A 22,177-nucleotide genomic window follows, 5' to 3' on the forward strand; every position below is an offset into this window, starting at 1 on the left:
TCTTAAGATAGTTATAACCTACATCTACCATCTTAAGATAGTTATAACCTACATCTACCATCTTAAGATAGTTATAACCTACATCTACCGTCTTAAGATAGTTATAACCTACATCTACCATCTTAAGATAGTTATAACCTACATCTACCATCTTAAGATAGTTATAACCTACATCTACCATCTTAAGATAGCTATAACCTACATCTACCATCTTAAGATAGTTATAACCTACATCTACCATCTTAAGATAGTTATAACCTACATCTACCATCTTAAGATAGTTATAACCTACATCTACCATCTTAAGATAGTTACAGCCTACATCTACCATCTTAAGATAGTTATAACCTACATCTACCATCTTAAGATAGTTATAACCTACATCTACCATCTTAAGATAGTTATAACCTACATCTACCATCTTAAGATAGTTATAACCTACATCTACCATCTTAAGATAGTTACAGCCTACATCTACCATCTTAAGATAGTTATAACCTACATCTACCATCTTAAGATAGTTACAGCCTACATCTACCATCTTAAGATAGTTATAACCTACATCTACCATCTTAAGATAGTTATAACCTACATCTACCATCTTAAGATAGTTATAACCTACATCTACCATCGTAAGATAGTTATAACCTACATCTACCATCTTAAGATAGTTATAACCTACATCTACCATCTTAAGATAGTTACAGCCTACATCTACCATCTTAAGATAGTTACAACCTACATCTACCATCTTAAGATAGTTATAACCTACATCTACCATCTTAAGATAGTTATAACCTACATCTACCATCTTAAGATAGTTACAGCCTACATCTACCATCTTAAGATAGTTACAACCTACATCTACCATCTTAAGATAGTTATAACCTACATCTACCATCTTAAGATAGTTATAACCTACATCTACCATCTTAAGATAGTTACAGCCTACATCTACCATCTTAAGATAGTTATAACCTACATCTACCATCTTAAGATAGTTATAACCTACATCTACCATCTTAAGATAGTTACAGCCTACATCTACCATCTTAAGATAGTTATAACCTACATCTACCATCTTAAGATAGTTATAACCTACATCTACCGTCTTAAGATAGTTATAACCTACATCTACCGTCTTAAGATAGTTATAACCTACATCTACCATCTTAAGATAGCCTACATCTACCATCTTAAGATTACAGCCTACATCTACCATCTTAAGATAGTTACAGCCTACATCTACCATCTTAAGATAGTTACAGCCTACATCTACCATCTTAAGATAGCCTACATCTACCATCTTAAGATAGTTACAGCCTACATCTACCATCTTAAGATATACACCCTACATCTACCATCTTAAGATAGTTACAGCCTACATCTACCATCTTAAGATAGTTACAGCCTACATCTACCATCTTAAGATAGTTACAGCCTACATCTACCATCTTAAGATAGTTACAGCCTACATCTACCATCTTAAGATAGTTACAGCCTACATCTACCATCTTAAGATAGTTACAGCCTACATCTACCATCTTAAGATAGTTACAGCCTACATCTACCATCTTAAGATAGTTACAGCCTACATCTACCATCTTAAGATAGTTACAGCCTACATCTACCATCTTAAGATAGTTACAGCCTACATCTACCATCTTAAGATAGTTACAGCCTACATCTACCATCTTAAGATAGTTACAGCCTACATCTACCATCTTAAGATAGTTACAGCCTACATCTACCATCTTAAGATAGTTACAGCCTACATCTACCATCTTAAGATAGTTACAGCCTACATCTACCATCTTAAGATAGTTACAGCCTACATCTACCATCTTAAGATAGTTACAGCCTACATCTACCATCTTAAGATAGTTACAGCCTACATCTACCATCTTAAGATAGTTACAGCCTACATCTACCATCTTAAGATAGTTACAGCCTACATCTACCACTTAAGATAGTTACAGCCTACATCTACCATCTTAAGATAGTTACAGCCTACATCTACCATCTTAAGATACTTACAGCCTACATCTACCATCTTAAGATAGTTACAGCCTACATCTACCATCTTAAGATAGTTACAGCCTACATCTACCATCTTAAGATAGTTACAGCCTACATCTACCATCTTAAGATAGTTACAGCCTACATCTACCATCTTAAGATAGTTACAGCCTACATCTACCATCTTAAGATAGTTATAACCTACATCTACCATCTTAAGATAGTTACAGCCTACATCTACCATCTTAAGATAGTTACAGCCTACATCTACCATCTTAAGATAGTTACAGCCTACATCTACCATCTTAAGATAGTTATAGCCTACATCTACCATCTTAAGATAGTTATAACCTACATCTACCATCTTAAGATAGTTACAGCCTACATCTACCATCTTAAGATAGTTACAGCCTACATCTACCATCTTAAGATAGTTACAGCCTACATCTACCATCTTAAGATAGTTATAACCTACATCTACCATCTTAAGATAGTTATAACCTACATCTACCATCTTAAGATAGTTATAGCCTACATCTACCATCTTAAGATAGTTATAACCTACATCTACCATCTTAAGATAGTTATAACCTGCATCTACCATCTTAAGATAGTTATAGCCTACATCTAGCATCTTAAGATAGTTATAACCTACATCTACCATCTTAAGATAGTTATAACCTACATCTACCATCTTAAGATAGTTATAACCTACATCTACCATCTTAAGATAGTTACAGCCTACATCTACCATCTTAAGATAGTTACAGCCTACATCTACCATCTTAAGATAGTTACAGCCTACATCTACCATCTTAAGATAGTTACAGCCTACATCTACCATCTTAAGATAGTTACAGCCTACATCTACCATCTTAAGATAGTTACAGCCTACATCTACCATCTTAAGATAGTTACAGCCTACATCTACCATCTTAAGATAGTTACAGCCTACATCTACCATCTTAAGATAGTTACAGCCTACATCTACCATCTTAAGATAGTTACAGCCTACATCTACCATCTTAAGATAGTTACAGCCTACATCTACCATCTTAAGATAGTTACAGCCTACATCTACCATCTTAAGATAGTTACAGCCTACATCTACCATCTTAAGATAGTTACAGCCTACATCTACCATCTTAAGATAGTTACAGCCTACATCTACCATCTTAAGATAGTTACAGCCTACATCTACCATCTTAAGATAGTTATAACCTACATCTACCATCTTAAGATAGTTATAACCTACATCTACCATCTTAAGATAGTTATAGCCTACATCTAGCATCTTAAGATAGTTATAACCTACATCTACCATCTTAAGATAGTTATAACCTACATCTACCATCTTAAGATAGTTATAACCTACATCTACCATCTTAAGATAGTTACAGCCTACATCTACCATCTTAAGATAGTTACAGCCTACATCTACCATCTTAAGATAGTTACAGCCTACATCTACCATCTTAAGATAGTTACAGCCTACATCTACCATCTTAAGATAGTTACAGCCTACATCTACCATCTTAAGATAGTTACAGCCTACATCTACCATCTTAAGATAGTTACAGCCTACATCTACCATCTTAAGATAGTTACAGCCTACATCTACCATCTTAAGATAGTTACAGCCTACATCTACCATCTTAAGATAGTTACAGCCTACATCTACCATCTTAAGATAGTTACAGCCTACATCTACCATCTTAAGATAGTTACAGCCTACATCTACCATCTTAAGATAGTTATAGCCTACATCTACCATCTTAAGAAAGTTACAGCCTACATCTACCATCTTAAGATAGTTATAACCTACATCTACCATCTTAAGATAGTTACAGCCTACATCTACCATCTTAAGATAGTTACAGCCTACATCTACCATCTTAAGATAGTTACAGCCTACATCTACCATCTTAAGATAGTTACAGCCTACATCTACCATCTTAAGATAGTTATAGCCTACATCTACCATCTTAAGAAAGTTACAGCCTACATCTACCATCTTAAGATAGTTATAACCTACATCTACCATCTTAAGAAAGTTACAGCCTACATCTACCATCTTAAGATAGTTATAACCTACATCTACCATCTTAAGATAGTTACAGCCTACATCTACCATCCCCTTCCATCTCTACTGTGAATACCATGGCATTCTTCTAGTATTGTATGGTATATATATATATGTATATATATGTATATTTTTCACCTGTTTTCATGCCGGCAGCGGCCGGAGGGAGTGGAGGGTGGGGAGAGAGCCTTCCACTTCTCTGTCCCTGCGTCATATGCCTAGACAATTCATGAAAGTTCCTGATCCAGATAACAGTGGATAGTTCTTAGCCTCGGTATGGACTCACAAGTCCTCTGCTGTCTTTCACATGTACTCTTATGTACTCGCATGAATTACCATGTACTCTTCTATGATTTTCTTACAGTATAAATATAGCTAGTTGTATGATAAAATATGACAGGAAAATAGCTATTGATCCCTTTGTGTAACTCACAGCAACACTGCTGGTGTTGCCACACTGTAACTATCATATAGTGTAGCAACACTGCTGGTGTTGCCACACTGTAACTATCATATAGTGTAGCAACACTGCTGGTGTTGCCACAATGTAACTATCATATAGTGTAGCAACACTGCTGGTGTTGCCACAATGTAACTATCATATAGTGTAGCAACACTGCTGGTGTTGCCACAATGTAACTATCATATAGTGTAGCAACACTGCTGGTGTTGCCACAATGTAACTATCATATAGTGTAGCAACACTGCTGGTGTTCCCACAATGTAACTATCATATAGTGTAGCAACACTGCTGGTGTTGCCACAATGTAACTATCATATAGTGTAGCAACACTGCTGGTGTTCCCACAATGTAACTATCATATAGTGTAGCAACACTGCTGGTGTTCCCACAATGTAACTATCATATAGTGTAGCAACACTGCTGGTGTTCCCACAATGTAACTATCATACAGAATAGTGTAGCAACACACTGCTGGTGTTCCCACAATGTAACTATCATACAGAATAGTGTAGCAACACACTGTTGGTGTTGCCACAATGTAACTATCATACAGAATAGTGTAGCAACACACTGCTGGTGTTGCCACAATGTAACTATCATACAGAATAGTGTAGCAACACACTGCTGGTGTTGCCACAATGTAACTATCATATAGTGTAGCAACACTGCTGGTGTTCCCACAATGTAACTATCATATAGAATAGTGTAGCAACACACTGCTGGTGTTGCCACAATGTAACTATCATACAGAATAGTGTAGAGTTGGCTAGTCACACTACTGGTGTACCCAAACTCGTTAATATACGGAAAATAAGCATGCCTCCCCCTCCCTCCCTCCCTCCCTCCCTCCCCCTATCAATCCCCAGTCCCCCATCAATTCCTCTTCCCCATCAACTGGCTTCCACAACTGCCACCAAGAAACTCAAAATAAAAAGCAAAAAAAACCCAGCAAGTCGTAACTGTTGACATTGGTAAGATTTGCCTTCCTAACTCCAATAATCTTGATGTACTCCTTGCAAATTACCTCTATAAAAACCTTCCAATTTTGCCTTGTAGGTTTTTTCTGACATATATTCAATTTGTCGGCGCCCGCGCGTATATACGTCACGGATATTGCGTTTAATTTTGGTGTATTCGCTAGTAAAGTTGTGATAATAAGGTTTAAACGAGCCACACGCCAGCTTGACATCACACCACTCGTCTCAGTTTAGAAGCCTTCATTCATTGGTGGACCTCGAGGTCATTCCGTCGCTTCTGGCCAATCACAGAGCCAGAAGGAACGTCATAATATAGCTAAGCTCCGCCCCTGGGAGCTTGAGGCAGTCACACACTCTTCCTTCAGTGATGCAGTGCTTCGTGTCTAGCCCTGGGAATCCCTTACGATGTCTCTATGCTTCAGAAATATTTCGTAAAAAGGGAGGATAGAGTCAGCATGTATTCCACTGTGGGCAGTGTGTAATTTGTAGGGTCTGTGATGTGGGTCAGTCACGCTAAGTTGTGGAGGAGTGGGGGTCCGCCCTCTCCCACAGTGTTTAGGTCCCTGGTTAGTGATGTCCAGGGATCAGGCAACAGTCTGACACATTCCCCACCAGTCAGAACTGCTCCCCAGCCATCACAACCTGACTGAAACACACACACACACACACACACACACACTATATAGCTTTGTATCAGATGTTTCGCTAAATAATCCCCTCAAGGAAGGTTCCTTGATGTTGGTGAGGGGCTCTTGATTTAGGGAATTGGATCTGTGCTCCAGTTCCCCGAATTAAGCCTGAATGCCTTCCACATCCCCCTCCCCAAGCGCTGTATAATCCTCCGGGTTTAGCGCTTCCCCCTTGATTATAATAATAATTCGCTTAATAATAATAATAATCTTTATTGCTACCAGTGCATGATACAGACCATAGTTGATATCAGTGACACACTACTATATAGAAAGCCGCTTGTTATGCTGAGCATTTCCCGCAAATTAGGTCAATTTTGGCTGGAATACTGCTGTACATTAACATCCCCATTCAAGGCAGGTGAAATTGCAGGTCTAGAGAATGTACAGAGAACCTTTACTGCACGTATAAGTTCCATCAAACAACTACTGCGAGCGCCTGGAAGCACTTGACTTGTACTCCCTGGAGCGCAGGCGAGAGAGAGATATCATAATCTACACCTGGAAGATCCTGGAGGGACTGGTCCCTAATATGCACAAAGAAATCACTCCATACGACAGCAAAAGACTTGGCAGGCGATGCAACATACCCCCAGTGAAAAGTAGGGGCGTCACTGGTACACTAAGAGAAAACGCAAAGTGTCCAGGGCCCAAGACTGTTCAACAGCCTCCCTCCAGCAATAAGGGGCATTGCCAGTAGACCCCTGGTTGTCTTCAAGAGGGAGCTGGACAGATACCTAAAGACGGTGCCGGATCAGTCGGGCTGTGGTTCGTACGTTGGATTGCATGTGGCCAGCAGTAACAACCTCGTTGATCAGGCCCTGATCCACCGGGAGGCCTGGTCTTGGACCGGGCCGCGGGGGCGTTGATCGCCGGAATGCCCTCCAGGTAGTCTCCAGGTAGGATGCGACCCACACCAGTCGACTAGCACCCGGGTACCTATTTACTGCTAGGTGAACATGGGCAGCAGGTGTCTTAAGGAACCACATCCTATTTACACCCGTTAATGAAATATAATCAAATTCTATGTGAAACACATGGAGAGCTAAACCTGGCCGTAATATATCTGTTCATATATACTTTTCCATGACACAGGTAATTCTATAAATTTTAATACATAACCCGCATATAGGAGAGAGGAGCTTACGACAATGTTTCGGTCCGTCTCGGACCATTTACAAAGTCACACTAACACAGGAAGGTGAGGGAGCCAGTATATATAGGCGAGGGTGACAGGGACGGGACCAAGAGAGGAAGAAGAAGAAGTGGTGTGGTAAGGTTGGTAGTAGCAGTAGTAGTAGTAGTAGTAATAGTGGTAGTATACAGTAAGGAGGGTAGTTTAGCAGCACAAAAGAGAAAGGGTAATTAATAGTAAAGGTAACAGCAATAATGGCAGAAATAGAATCTGACATCTACTCGCCACCCACACACAGCTACCCTCCCAGTCTTCACATTGTCCTTGGAGTGATAGTCACTGGAGGGCGAAACGTCTGCAAATTAAAGATACGCAGCTTCTCAGTAATAACCCAGACGGAGACAAAAACTCAGAAGATTAACTGATTTGTATATTTCGACCCTCCGCTGGGGTCCTCTTCAGCAGGATGTTACATGTTACAATAGTGTTTTATGCTGTTTTAATATGTTGTTAGGTAAGACAACATGCAACAGTTACGTATCTTTATTCCGAAACGTTTCGCCTACACAGTAGACTTCTTCAGTCGAGTACTGGAAAGTTGGTAGAAGCAGAAGAGATGGGGAGACGATGTCATCAGTCCATCAATCTTGAAGAGGTAGATTTGAGGTGGTCAGTCCCTCAGCCTGGAGAAAAGTATTTGTTCCATAGTCTGGAACAATGTGATGTTGAGGTGACAGTGTGGAGACTTGTATACTGTCAGGAGGTGAGATGTTGGCCACCAGTAGAAGAAAGAATGTGTCTTGGTACAGATGTATCTTGGTACAGATGTATCTTGGTACAGGTGTATCTTGGTACAGATGTATCTTGGTACAGGTGTATCTTGGTACAGATGTATCTTGGTACAGATGTGTCTTGGTACAGATGTATCTTGGTACAGGTGTATCTTGGTACAGATGTATCTTGGTACAGATGTGTCTTGGTACAGATGTATCTTGGACAACAAGAATGATTGGATTTGGTAGGGACGTGACCTCTGAATACATTCTTCTGTTAGTGGCGTTCATCTCACCTCCTGAGATGTAGGTCATCTCCACACTGTCACTTCAACTTCATATTGTTCCAGATTATGGAACAATACTCTTCTCCAGGCTGAGGGACTGACCACCTTAAAACTCAGTCTTCAAGGCTGATGGACTGATGACGTCGTCTTCACATCTCTTCTGCTTCTACCAACTTTCTGTACTCGACTGAAGAAGTCTACTATGTAGGCGAAACGTTTCGGAATAAAGTTGCCTAACTGTTGCACGTGTGTGTTTGACCTAATAACAGGTGCACGTGTCTAATTCGTCTCTCACACACACACACAGTGAAGAGGCAGGGCCAGGAGCTTTGACTCGACCCCTTCAACCACAACTAGGCGGGCGCACGCACACACACACACACACACACACACACACACACACACACACACACACACACACACACACACACACACACACACAGGAGAAAAGTAGTGGAACACATTGAAGAGATTGGGCTCAAACATAACAGTCAGCATGGCTTCAGAGATGGGAAATCCTGTGTCACAAATTTACTTGAGTTCTACGATAAGGTAACAGAAGTAAGACAGGAGAGAGAGGGATGGGTAGATTGCATCTTCTTAGATTGCAAGAAGGCTTTTGACACAGTACCACACAAGAGACTGGTGCAAAAATTAGAGTAGCAGGCAGGAATAAAGGGGAAAGTACTGCAATGGATCAGGGAATACCTGACAGGAAGGAAACAACGTGTGTTGGTACGTGCTGAAGTGTCGTAGTGGGCGAATGTGTCGAGTGGGGTTCCACAAGGTTCAGTCCTAGGCCCGGTGCTGTTTCTTGTATACGTGAATGACATGGTGGAAGGAATAGATTCAGAAGTGTCACTGTTCGCTGATGATGTGAAACTGATGAGGAGAATACAAGTGGGAGAGGATCAGTTAAGATTACAAGGGGATCTGGACAAACTACAAGTATGGTCCGTCAAATGGCTCCTGGAGTTTAACCCCAGTAAGTGTAAGGTCATGAAGATTGGGGAAGGACACAGAAGACCGCAGACGGAGTACAGGTTAGGAAACCAACAGCTGCAAACGTCAGTTAAAGAAAAGGATCTTGGGGTAAGCATTATAACGAACATGTCCCCTGAGGCACACATCAATCAAATAACTGCTGCAGCATATGGGAGATTGGCAAACCTGAGATTGGCGTTTAGACATCTGAGTAAGGAGTCATTCACGACATTGTACACAGTGTACGTAAGGCCTATACTGGAATATGCAGCGCCAGTATGGAACCCTCACTTAGTCAAACACGTCAAGAAATTGGAGAAAGTGCAAAAATTTGCAACACGATTAGTCCCGGAACTGAGGGGTATGTCTTATGAGGAGAGGTTAAGAGAACTCAACCTGATGACACTAGAGGATAGGAGGGATAGAGGGGACATGATAACAACGTATAAAATACTAAGAGGCATTGACAACGTGGACAAGGAACGAATGTTTCAGAGATGGGATACAGAAACACGGGGACACAATTGGAAACTGAAAATCCAGATGAGTCATAGGGATGTTAGGAAGTGTTTCTTTAGTCTTAGAGTTGTCAGGAACTGGAATAATCTGGAGAGTGAAGTAGTGGAAGCAAGTTCCATAAATAGCTTTAAGAAGAGGTATGACAAATATCATGGAGCAGGGAGAGAGTGAATTAGTATCGACCAGTGAAGAGGCGGGGCTAGGAGCTATGACTCGACCCCTGCAATCACATATAGGTGAGTACATATAGGTGAGTACATTCACATTCACTCCGTTATCCCAGGCACTTTGCTAAACACAGAGAAATTTACATAACACACATTGTGAACTAAACAGAAAACAAACGCATTTGGTGTTTTTATGGTTGCTTTGCGAGGCGTTTGAAATCCTTGTGAGGTGTTGCAGAACTCCCAAAACGTGCTGCAGATCCCTTATGAGGTGTTGCAGATCCTTCCAAAGGTGTTGGAGATGCCTTGTGAGGTGTTGGAAACCCTTGCGTCTCACAAGTGTGCAGTTACACTAAGAATGGTTAAAACCCAGAGTATTATTTACACATTTGTACCCTTATAATTCTGTTGTGTGTGTGTTTCTCTTAGTGATTCCCCTCTAGTGAGGCTCCTTGATGCTAGTGAAGGACTGGTAGCTCAAGAAATTGTATCTGCTATTCCAGTAGTCAACCATGATTGATCAGTCACCAGGAACAGTGTGGTCCCTGCGTTTTTAGCGCTTCCTCGTAATGTTTTAACACAGGAGGCTGGAATCATTGTGGACCATTACAGCGTCTGGATAAGTCATGACGGACTAGGAGGCTGGAATCATGGACCAGGAGGCTTGAATCATTGTGGACCATTACAGCGTCTGTCATGACGGACTAGGAGGCTGGAATCATGGACCAGGAGGCTGGAATCAGTGTGGACCATTACAGCGTCTGTCATGACGGACTAGGAGGCTGGAATCATGGACCAGGAGGCTGGAATCATTGTGGACCATTACAGCGTCTGTCATGACGGACTAGGAGGCTGGAATCATGGACCAGGAGGCTTGAATCATGGACCAGGAGGCTGGAATCATGGACCAGGAGGTTGGAATCATGGACCAGGAGGATGGAATCATGGACCAGGAGACTGGGATCATTGTGGACCATTACAGCGTCTGTCATGACGGACTAGGAGGCTGGAATCATGGACCAGGAGGCTTGAATCATGGACCAGGAGGCTGGAATCATGGACCAGGAGGTTGGAATCATGGACCAGGAGGTTGGAATCATGGACCAGGAGGATGGAATCATGGACCAGGAGGCTGGGATCATTGTGGACCATTACGGCGTCGGGATGAATATTGACTGACCAGGAGGTTGGAATCATGGACCAGGAGGTTGGAATCATTGTGGACCATTAGGCGTCGGGATGAATATTGACTGACCAGGAGGTTGGAATCATTGTGGACCATTAGGCGTCGGGATGAATCTTGACGGACCAGGAGGTTGGAATCATGGACCAGGAGGTTGGAATCATTGTGAACCATTATGGCGTCGGGATGAATATTTACCATGAGGCTGGAATCATGGACCAGGAGGTTGGAATCATGGACCAGGAGGTTGGAATCATGGACCAGCAGGCTGGGATCATTGTGGACTTTACGGAGTCGGGATGAATGTTGACTGACCAGGAGGTTGGAATCATGGACCAGGAGGTTGGAATCATGGACCAGGAGGTTGGAGTCATTGTGGACCATTATGGCATCGGGATGAATATTGGCCAGGAGGTTGGAATCATGGACCAGGAGGTTGGAATCATGGACCAGGAGGTTGGAATCATTGTGGACCATTACGGCGTCGGGATGAATATTGACCAGTAGCCTGGAATCATGGACCAGGAGGTTGGAATCATGGACCAGGAGGCTGGAATCATTGTGAACCATTACGGTGTCTAGATGAATCCAGACACTATAATAGTCCATAATGAATCCAGCCTCCTGGAATCATTATGAACCATTAAGGTGTCTGGATCAATCACAGACTAATGGTGATAGCAAATAGTGTAATACTGAAGACTTGATCCTGAACGCTTGACTAGGCGTGAGGACTTACCCTTGAAGAACGAGGGAGGAGAGGAACGAGGGAGGAGAGGAACGAGGGAGGAGAGGAACGAGGGAGGAGAGGAACGAGGAAGGAGAGGAACGAGGGAGGAGAGGAACGAGGGAGGAGAGGAACGAGGGAGGAGAGGAATGAGGAAGGAGAGGAACGAGGGAGGAGAGGAACGAGGGAGGAGAGGAACGAGGGAGGAGAGGAACGAGGGAGGAGAGGAACGAGGGAGGAGAGGAACGAGGAAGAAGAAAATAAAACTCGGGGAACCATATATAAGTATTCTCTGGAAAATAAATATTACTATTATTATTAATCTTCGTGGACAGGAAGCTTACCTAAGCAAATTACTATAGTGTAAGGGCACGCACCTCATTACTGGTTAATGAGGTCGTTATAGGCGGGCAGTAGTTAGCGACCCGCGGTGCCACGACCTTAACTGCCTCTTGTAACGACCTCCTGGGTAGAGAAATAATAGTGATTGAGTGGCGATGGTTAACTACTGGCGGTAGTTAATGTTGGTGGTACTGTTGTAGAGAGTAGTTACTGGTGGTAGTGCTGTTGTAGAGAGCAGTTACTGGTGGTAGTACTGTTGTAGAGAGTAGTTACTGGTGGTAGTACTGTTGTAGAGATTAGTTACTGGTGGTAGTACTGTTGTAGAGAGGAGTTACTGGTGGTAGTACTGTTGTAGAGAGTAGTTACTGGTGGTAGTACTGTTGTAGAGAGTAGTTACTGGTGGTAGTACTGTTGTAGAGAGTAGTTACTGGTGGTAGTACTGTTATAGAGAGGCAAAGGCAATGTTCGTGGCTTTCACTGAGACCCACGTAAAGGATCACTTGGACAACGAAATATGGATCCCAGGTTACAACCTATACAGATGTGACAGAGTGAACAGGCAAAGGTGGGGGGGGTTGGCCTGTATATTGCAGAGTCACTTGTTTGCACAGAACTGCTTAATGCCTCAAATGATGTAGTGGAAGTTTTAGCAGTAAAGGTCGAGAACCAAAACCTAGTCATTGTGGTAATCTACAAGCCTCCGGATGCAACATCCCAGCAATTCCAGGAACAGCTGTTAAAAATTGACCACTGTCTGGAAAATCTTCCAGCTCCTGCACCCAACATCTTGGTCCTGGGGGATTTCAACTTAAGGCACCTAAAATGGAGGAATATAGCAAATAATATTGTTGCAGTAATAACACCAGGAGGCAGCTCTGATGAAAACTCACACTCACACGAGCTTTTAAATCTCTGCACAAAATTCAATTTAAACCAGCAAATAATAGAGCCTACTAGACTGGAGAATACACTAGACCTCATCTTCACTAACAATGATGATCTGATAAGAAATGTCACCATATCAAAAACAATATACTCCTCACTAACAGAACACAGAGAGTAGTCGTCAACAGAGTAAAGTCCGAGGCAGCTACGGTGAAAAGCTCTGTTCCACAAGGCACAGTACTCGCTCCCATCTTGTTCCTCATCCTCATATCCGACATAGACAAGGATGTCAGCCACAGCACCGTGTCTTCCTTTGCAGATGACACCCGAATCTGCATGACAGTGTCTTCCATTGCAGACACTGCAAGGCTCCAGGCGGACATCAACCGAATCTTTCAGTGGGCTGCAGAAAACAATATGAAGTTCAACGATGAGAAATTTCAATTACTCAGATATGGTAAACACGAGGAAATTAAATCTTCATCAGAGTACAAAACAAATTCTGGCCACAAAATAGAGCGAAACACCAACGTCAAAGACCTGGGAGTGATTATGTCGGAGGATCTCACCTTCAAGGACCATAACATTGTATCAATCGCATCTGCTAGAAAAATGACAGGATGGATAATGAGAACCTTCAAAACTAGGGAGGCCAAGCCCATGATGACACTCTTCAAGTCACTTGTTCTATCTAGGCTGGAATATTGCTGCACACTAACAGCACCTTTCAAGGCAGGTGAAATTGCTGACCTAGAAAATGTACAGAGAACCTTCACGGCGCGCATAACGGAGATAAAACACCTCAATTACTGGGAGCGCTTGAGGTTCCTAAACCTGTATTCCCTGGAACGCAGGAGGGAGAGATACATGATTATATACACCTGGAAAATCCTAGAGGGACTAGTACCGAACTTGCACACGAAAATCACTCACTACGAAAGCAAAAGACTTGGCAGACGATGCACCATCCCCCCAATGAAAAGCAGGGGTGTCAGTAGCACGTTAAGAGACCATACAATAAGTGTCAGGGGCCCGAGACTGTTCAACTGCCTCCCAGCACACATAAGGGGGATTACCAACAGACCCCTGGCAGTCTTCAAGCTGGCACTGGACAAGCACCTAAAGTCGGTACCTGATCAGCCGGGTTGTGGCTCGTACGTTGATTTGCGTGCAGCCAGCAGTAACAGCCTGGTTGATCAGGCTCTGATCCACCAGGAGGCCTGGTCACAGACCGGGCCGCGGGGGCGATGACCCCCGGAACTCTCTCCAGGTCTCTCTCCAGGTAAACATAAAGGGCCCTAAAATATGGAATTCATTACCAGAAGATATTAAAGTAACCCAGTCTGAAAATCAATTTAAGACTCTTCTCAAAAGCCACTTAATCACCCTAGACTAAATGCTAAATACTCAGTACACATTTACTTATGTACTCCCACATCATAACTTCAACAATCACTTTGAACCTTTTATCCATTGTTGACAGGAATATAATTGAATCATTGTTTTCACAAAAAGTATTTTAGACTATATGAATATATCTTTTATCTTATACAAATTTTAATTCATTTATAATTAATAATCTACTGTACAACTGAAATAATTACTATCCTAATGTACAACTATGATATACTCCTTAGTGTTAAGTAGACTGTAAGTCAATAATGTCAAGTTGGCCCATAATGCATAGGCATAATAGAGGCTCTTTTTTACATTGTAACCCACTATTATAAATATAAAATCTCAAGGTACTGTTTGCAAAGACATAAAATAAATAAATAAAATCAAAATAAATAAAACAAACAAAATAAGGGTATAATAAAGCGCCATGTTTGGTGGCCCTGAACATCCACCACAACATCTACACAATGTCCAGAGTAATTCGTTTTTATCGTGTTTTAAGAAGAAATCCGAAGAAATCTATAGTTTTGTCTGCAATATTAGCTGGCGGTGTTAATTATGGTATAGATAAGTATGAGTGAGTAATGTATTTAGGCTTATTTTCTGTAATTAGTGGGTAATTGTGTGGTGTTCTTTGATGATGCTCGGTGGTTCTTGATCCAAGGAACTGCAGCTCTTCCTTGGCTCGAAATTAATTATATTCCATTTTTCCAGGGAGGGTGGATGATCCCTACGGGTTTGGAGCGTTGTAATACTCATAATATTTATTTATCTTTCGATTCTTGTGCCGGCTTTATTTTAACCATTATTAAAAAAAATAATTATACATTAAGTTGATTCTATGGTTAATATATTATTTTTTGTGCATTTTTTATTAAAAATTACCAAAAGTAACAAAACAACCCATCGTGAAGTAATGTTACTTAACCTTACTCAGCCAACGGTAGATTTGTGCCATTGTTTACACTCTGCCACGTGCATGTTGCAATGTTATTAATTGTTGCACAGCCACAGTAGATGTACTTGTTAACTTCTTCCAAAATAATAATTTACACCTGAAATAATTATTCCGTTTTACATTAACGTTGTGTTAATTGTTTTTTAAAAGTGTGCAACACTGACTTGTGTGCAACACTGACACACGTGCAACACTGACTTGTGTGCAACACTGACACACGTGCAACACTGACTTGTGTGCAACACTGACACACGTGCAACACTGACTTGTGTGCAACACTGACACACGTGCAACACTGACTTGTGTGCAACACTGACACACGTGCAACACTGACTTGTGTGCAACACTGACACACGTGCAACACTGACTTGTGTGCAACACTGACACACGTGCAACACTGACTTGTGTGCAACACTGACACACGTGCAACACTGACTTGTGTGCAACACTGACACACGTGCAACACTGACTTGTGTGCAACACTGACACACGTGCAACACTGACTTCTGTGCAACACTGACACACGTGCAACACTGACTTCTGTGCAACACTGACACACGTGCAACACTGACTTGTGTGCAACACTGACACACGTGCAACACTGACTTCTGTGCAACACTGACACACGTGCAACACTGACATACATGCAACACTGACACACGTGCAACACTGACACATGCAACACTGACACATACATGTAACACTGACACACGTGCAACACTGACACACGTGCAACACTGACATACATGCAACACTGACACACGTGCAACACTGACACATGCAACACTGACACATACATGTAACACTGACACACGTGCAACACTGACACACATGCAACACTTGCACATCTTTAGTGCTGAATCGTTGCACTTGCACGATAAGCTAATTTAGGCTAATACAGGCAGAAAGTGTTTGACGGAATAGTTTGTTGTGTTGAATGTTTCTGCGATGAGTTGTGTACAATGTAATGTGTAAATTATATTTTTAATTCCAGTGTAGTAGTAGTAGTAGTAGTATAAGTTATTATAGTAATCACTGTCATGATAGTAGTGATAGTAGTAGTCAGTCAGTCATGGCAGTAGTTGTAGTAGTCATTATTAGTAGTTGTAGTAATTACAGTAGGTGTGGTAGTCATAGCAGCAATAATAATTGTAGTAGTCATGGTAGTAGTCACAGTCATGGTGGTAGTCACAGTCATGGTAGTAGTCACAGTCATGGTAGTAGTCACAGTCATGGCAGTAGTCACAGTCATGGTAGTAGTCACAGTCATGGTAGTAGTCACAGTCATGGTAGTAGTCACAGTCATGGTAGTAGTCACAGTCATGGCAGTGGTAGTAAACATCATTAACCTAAAATATAGTCAGTAATAAAGAGAATTCAGGCGCAATAACGCATTTTAACAAAATGACGGCTGATGTAACTTACGTATATGTCTTATTTTTCCCAGAGCAGCGCTGAAAGACCCTTATGGGTTAAACTTTCCACGAATATAATAATTTTTTGACAGAGAGAAGCAGATGATGCGAGCCTTCTGTGAGAAAGCTATGGTGTATGGGGAGTGTAGCAAGCCGCTGGGGGAACCTGAACGACATATTACCGTTCTTCTCAACCCTGCCGCTAAGGACGGGTCAGTAAATCCATCTTTATTTCAGCATTATTTTTACTGTTTCATTCAGTTTCTCCCTTTAAGAGGAGTACGTAATTTTGTTTTTAAGTATAAGTACAAATAAGTACACTTATCATTCAGTGTAAATTACCTAGGATAACCTAAAAAAGTCAGTAACATATTTCCATTAGGGTCCTTGAGTGCCTTAATGCTGGTGAAGGGCTTTGGATCCAGGGAATATGAGTTGCCTTTTTCTTCCTCAGAATAACTGTTATTATCACCTTCCATTTTCCAGGCTTCATATGGCCTCTACTGATTTAGAGATATTTTCACGATAATATTTTTGAACATTGGCCATATACTGAGGTAGATTGATCCAAGAAATAAAATACCTTCACTGTCATTCACTCACTGTCTTATCCGAAGGTCACTGACATTACAGTTCGGATATCCATCCAAACTAGAACATCCTCGCTACTTGAGGATACAGGCACTGTACTTCCCACCTCCAGGACTCAAATCCGGCTAACCGGTTTCCCTGAATCCCTTCATGAATGTTACCTTGCTCACACTCCAACAGCATGTCAAATCATAAAAAACCACTTGCCTCCATTCACTCTTATCTAACATGCTCATACAAGCCTGCTGGGTGTTGAAGCCCTTATCACTCAAAACCTGCATTACCCCCTTCTTCCAGTGTTTTCTAGAATAAATCTACATTATGTACCATTAGTGTATTCCTACATTTGTGCCCTCAGAACCATTGAACACATATTTACTAAAGCTTCTCAGCTCCAGGCTAGGTTCTAGGTTGAAATATACAGATGAATTTTCTGAGCTTGTCTCCTTGTGGGTTATTATTGAGCATAAGTACTGTATATACCATATTTAGCCAGTAAAGTTTGGTTGTGGTATAAGTTATCAGTATACCTGGAGGGGATTTGGGGGGTTAACACCCCCTGCAGCTTGGTCCATGGCCAAGTCTCTGTATGTTATTGTGTTTAATTGTCTTATGTTTTCCTACAGCAAGGGCAAGGTGCAGTTTGAGCGGTATTGTGCCCCACTGTTGCACTTAGCAGGAATTAAAGTTGCAACTGTGAGGACGGAGAATGAAGGCCAGGCCAGAGACTTGATGGAAATCATGGAGAATACTAATGCTGTTGTGGTAGCAGGTGGCGATGGAACCTTGGGTGAAGTAAGTCCAAGTGTTTTGCTTGAAGTATGACCTAAACGACAAGTGGTGATATGTCTTTAATATACAGTGGACCCTCAACCAACGGCATTAATCCGTTCCAGAGAGCTAGCCGTTAGTCGAATTTGCTGTTAGTTGAATTAATTTTCCCCATAAGAAATAATGGAAATAGAATTAATCCATTCCAGACACCCAAAAGTATTAACCCTTAAACTGTCCAAACGTAGATCTACGTTTTTTCAAGATTGAAAGTATGTAAATAAAGTAGATCTTTTTTTTTTTTTACATTTGAAAACGTGTAAAAAAAACTTTGATCTACCTTTTTTTTTTTTTTTGTTATACTTGAAAATATGTAAAAGAAACGTAGATCTACTTTTGGAGCACTACGCATGTGAACGTAGATCTGCTTGGACAGTTTAAGGGTTAAGGGCTAAACAAATAATTTTTTTTACATGAAATATACATTTCCCTACACAAAAACGAATGGGACATGCAAAATAAACAATAATTAAATGCCACTTACCTTTATTGTGGGGTTGATGAGTGATGAGATGGTAGGAGGGCAGATGATCCAGGTGTTTTATTGTTTGGAAGGGGAATCCCCTTCCATAAAGACTTGAGGTACTAAGCCCTTCTTGGTTTTTTAATGCCACTAGGACCAGCTTGAGAGTCACTGGACCCCTGTCGCACCAAAAATCTGTCCAGAGAGCTCTGTTTCTCACGTGCCCTTAGGATTTTCCTAAAATGGGACACAAGAGTGTCATTGTACATGTTGCCAATGCGGCTTGCAACTTCTGTGACAGGATAAAATTCATCTATAAATGCTTGCACCTTTGTAAACATTGAACACATTTCCCTAATCCTTAACGAAGTCATCTTCCTCCATCTCTCTTCCTCCTGCTCTGAAGAACATTCCTGAGATGTGATCTGTTGCTGTTGCACCTGAAGCTCTTGCAGGTCTGCAGTGGTTAGTTCTTCCTCGTCGTTCAACACCAACTCTTCCACATCCTCGCCACAAACCTCCAACCCCAAGGACTTCCCCAATGACACAATAGCTTCCACTACTGGCATAGGCTCCTGAGGGTTAGCCCCAAACCCTTCAAAATCCCTCTCTGTACACATTGTGGCCAATTTCCTCCAAGCAGAGTTCAAAGTCCTGCAAGTCACTCCCTCCCAAGCCTTACCTATAAGGTTTATGCAACTGAGGATATTGAAGTGATCTTTCAAAAACTCTCTTAAGGTCTGAGGTCACTTCAAAGCACTTTTGAAACACTGCTTTTGTGTAGTGTTTTTTGAAGTTTGAAATGACCTGCTGGTCCATGGGCTGGAGGAGAGGAGTTGTATTAGGAGACAAAAACTTCACCTTAACAAAACCAAACTCCCCTGCAATTTCCTCTTGCAAGTTGTGAGGATGAGCAGGAGCATTGTCCATTACCAGGAGGCACTTGAGTGACAATTTCTTTCCCTGGAGGTATTTTGTCACAGTGGGGCCAAACACACCATAAAACCAGCCCAAGAAAAGTTCCCTAGTGACCCATGCCTTACTGTTTGATCTCCACAGCACACACAAATTACCCTTGATGATGATATTTTTCCTGAACACACTGGGAGTTTCAGAGTGATACACCAATAAAGGCTTCACTTTCCAATCACCACTAGCATTACTACACAACATTAATGTTAGCCTGTCTTTCATAGGCTTATGTCCTGGGAGTGTCTTTTCCTCCTGAGTAATGTTGGTCCTGTTTGGCATTTTCTTCCAAAGCAGGCCTGTTTCATCACAATTAAACACTTGTTCAGGTTTTAAGTTTTCAGTCTCTATGAATTCCTTAAAGTCCTTCACATATTTTTCAGCTGCATTTTTGTCTGAACTGGCTGCCTCACCATGCCTTACCACACTGTGTATGCCACTACGATTCTTAAATCTCTCAAACCAGCCTTTGCTGGCCTTAAATTCATCAGTATCATCACTATTTTGAGGCATTTTCTTAATGAGATCATCATGCAACTGCCTTGCCTTTTCACAAATTATAGACTTAGAAACACTATCTCCTGATAATTGTTTTTCGTTTATCCATACCAATAACAGTCTCTCTACCTCTAAAATTATTTGCAGTCTACGTTTTGAAAACATATTTGCACCTTTCGCAACAACAGCTTCCTTGATTAACTTTTCTGTTCGCCAAGATAGTACTGATGGTTGAATGGAGTTTGTTGTATAGCCTTTCTAACTCGGACATATGCACTCCACTTTCGTATTTTTCAATTATCTCTTTCTTCATTTCCATCGAAATTCTCACCCTTTTTAACACAGGCTTAGCACTAGAAGCTTTCTTGGGGCCCATGGTGGCTTATTTAGCAGTTACAAGCACTAAAAACACTGGAATAATCCAAAATATATGGCAGGTACATGTGGAATCGACCGCAACAGCTTGTAAACAATGGCACACTGAGTCTTGGAGTGGCTGGGCCCGCTCAGGCCGCGCTCCCGCCTCATGGACATGTTCCGGACGAACTCTGTTAGACAAGTTTTTCGCCATTGATAGAGCCATTTTTTTACGCCAAAGAGCGCTTTTAGACGAATTTACCGTTGCTTGATGCCGCCGTTGGGCGGGGTCCACTGTACTTCTAAAAATATTTTAAATAATTTTTAATACTTTTAATACACTTTCAGACTGGAGTATTTTTATACATTTTTCAAACCATGTTTAATACTTCTTTCAAACTATAAATTGTACTACAGTAAGTCCTAAACTTAAAAACACGTTGGGGGGCCTGTACTGTGTATGATATTCGTAATACAGGAAGTCTTCAACTTAGGAACACGTTGGGGACCCGTACTGTGTATGATATTCATAATACAGGAAGTCTTCAACTTAGGAACACGTTGGGAACCCGTACTGTGTATAATAATATTTATATTTTATTTTATTATCACACTGGCTGATTCCCACCAAGGCAGGGTGGCCCGAAAAAGAAAAACTTTCACCATCATTCACTCCATCACTGTCTTGCCAGAAGGGTGCTTTACACTACAGTTTTTAAACTGCAACATTAACACCCCTCCTTCAGAGTGCAGGCACTGTACATCCCATCTCCAGGACTCAAGTCCGGCCTGCCGGTTTCCCTGAATCCCTTCATAAATGTTACTTTGCTCACACTCCAACAGCACGTCAAGTATTAAAAACCATTTGTCTCCATTCACTCCTATCAAACACGCTCACGCATGCTTGCTGGAAGTCCAAGCCCCTCGCACACAAAACCTCCTTTACCCCCTCCCTCCAACCTTTCCTAGGCCGACCCCTACCCCGCCTTCCTTCCACTACAGACTGATACACTCTTGAAGTCATTCTGTTTCGCTCCATTCTCTCTACATGTCCGAACCACCTCAACAACCCTTCCTCAGCCCTCTGGACAACAGTTTTGGTAATCCCGCACCTCCTCCTAACTTCCAAACTACGAATTCTCTGCATTATATTCACACCACACATTACCCTCAGACATGACATCTCCACTGCCTCCAGCCTTCTCCTCGCTGCAACATTCATCACCCACGCTTCACACCCATATAAGAGCGTTGGTAAAACTATACTCTCATACATTCCCCTCTTTGTCTCCAAGGACAAAGTTCTTTGTCTCCACAGACTCCTAAGTGCACCACTCACTCTTTTTACCTCATCAATTCTATGATTCACCTCATCTTTCATAGACCCATCTGCTGACACGTCCACTCCCAAATATCTGAATACGTTCACCTCCTCCATACTCTCTCCCTCCAATCTGATATTCA

General features: G+C 41.7%; 1 protein-coding gene across 4 annotated transcripts in view; it reads left to right on the forward strand.

The window, feature by feature from the left end:
* Positions 1-22,177, forward strand: part of Mulk (acylglycerol kinase-like protein Mulk) — a 1,060,681-nt gene that overhangs the window by 997,673 nt on the left and 40,831 nt on the right. Inside the window, exons 1-3 of one of the 4 annotated variants that reach the window (XM_053794306.2) lie at positions 15,056-15,208; positions 17,097-17,216; positions 18,222-18,390. In XM_053794306.2, the coding sequence (XP_053650281.1) occupies positions 15,099-15,208; positions 17,097-17,216; positions 18,222-18,390 (399 nt within the window). In that variant the 5' untranslated portion in view covers positions 15,056-15,098. Of the gene's footprint in view, positions 1-15,055; positions 15,209-17,096; positions 17,217-18,221; positions 18,391-22,177 lie in introns of those variants that run through there. The other 3 variants (XM_053794308.2, XM_053794307.2, XM_070104743.1) reach the window with 3 other exon arrangements.

Source organism: Cherax quadricarinatus, chromosome 94 (genome assembly GCF_038502225.1).
Source record: "Cherax quadricarinatus isolate ZL_2023a chromosome 94, ASM3850222v1, whole genome shotgun sequence".
NCBI classification, from domain to species: Eukaryota; Metazoa; Arthropoda; class Malacostraca; order Decapoda; family Parastacidae; genus Cherax; species Cherax quadricarinatus.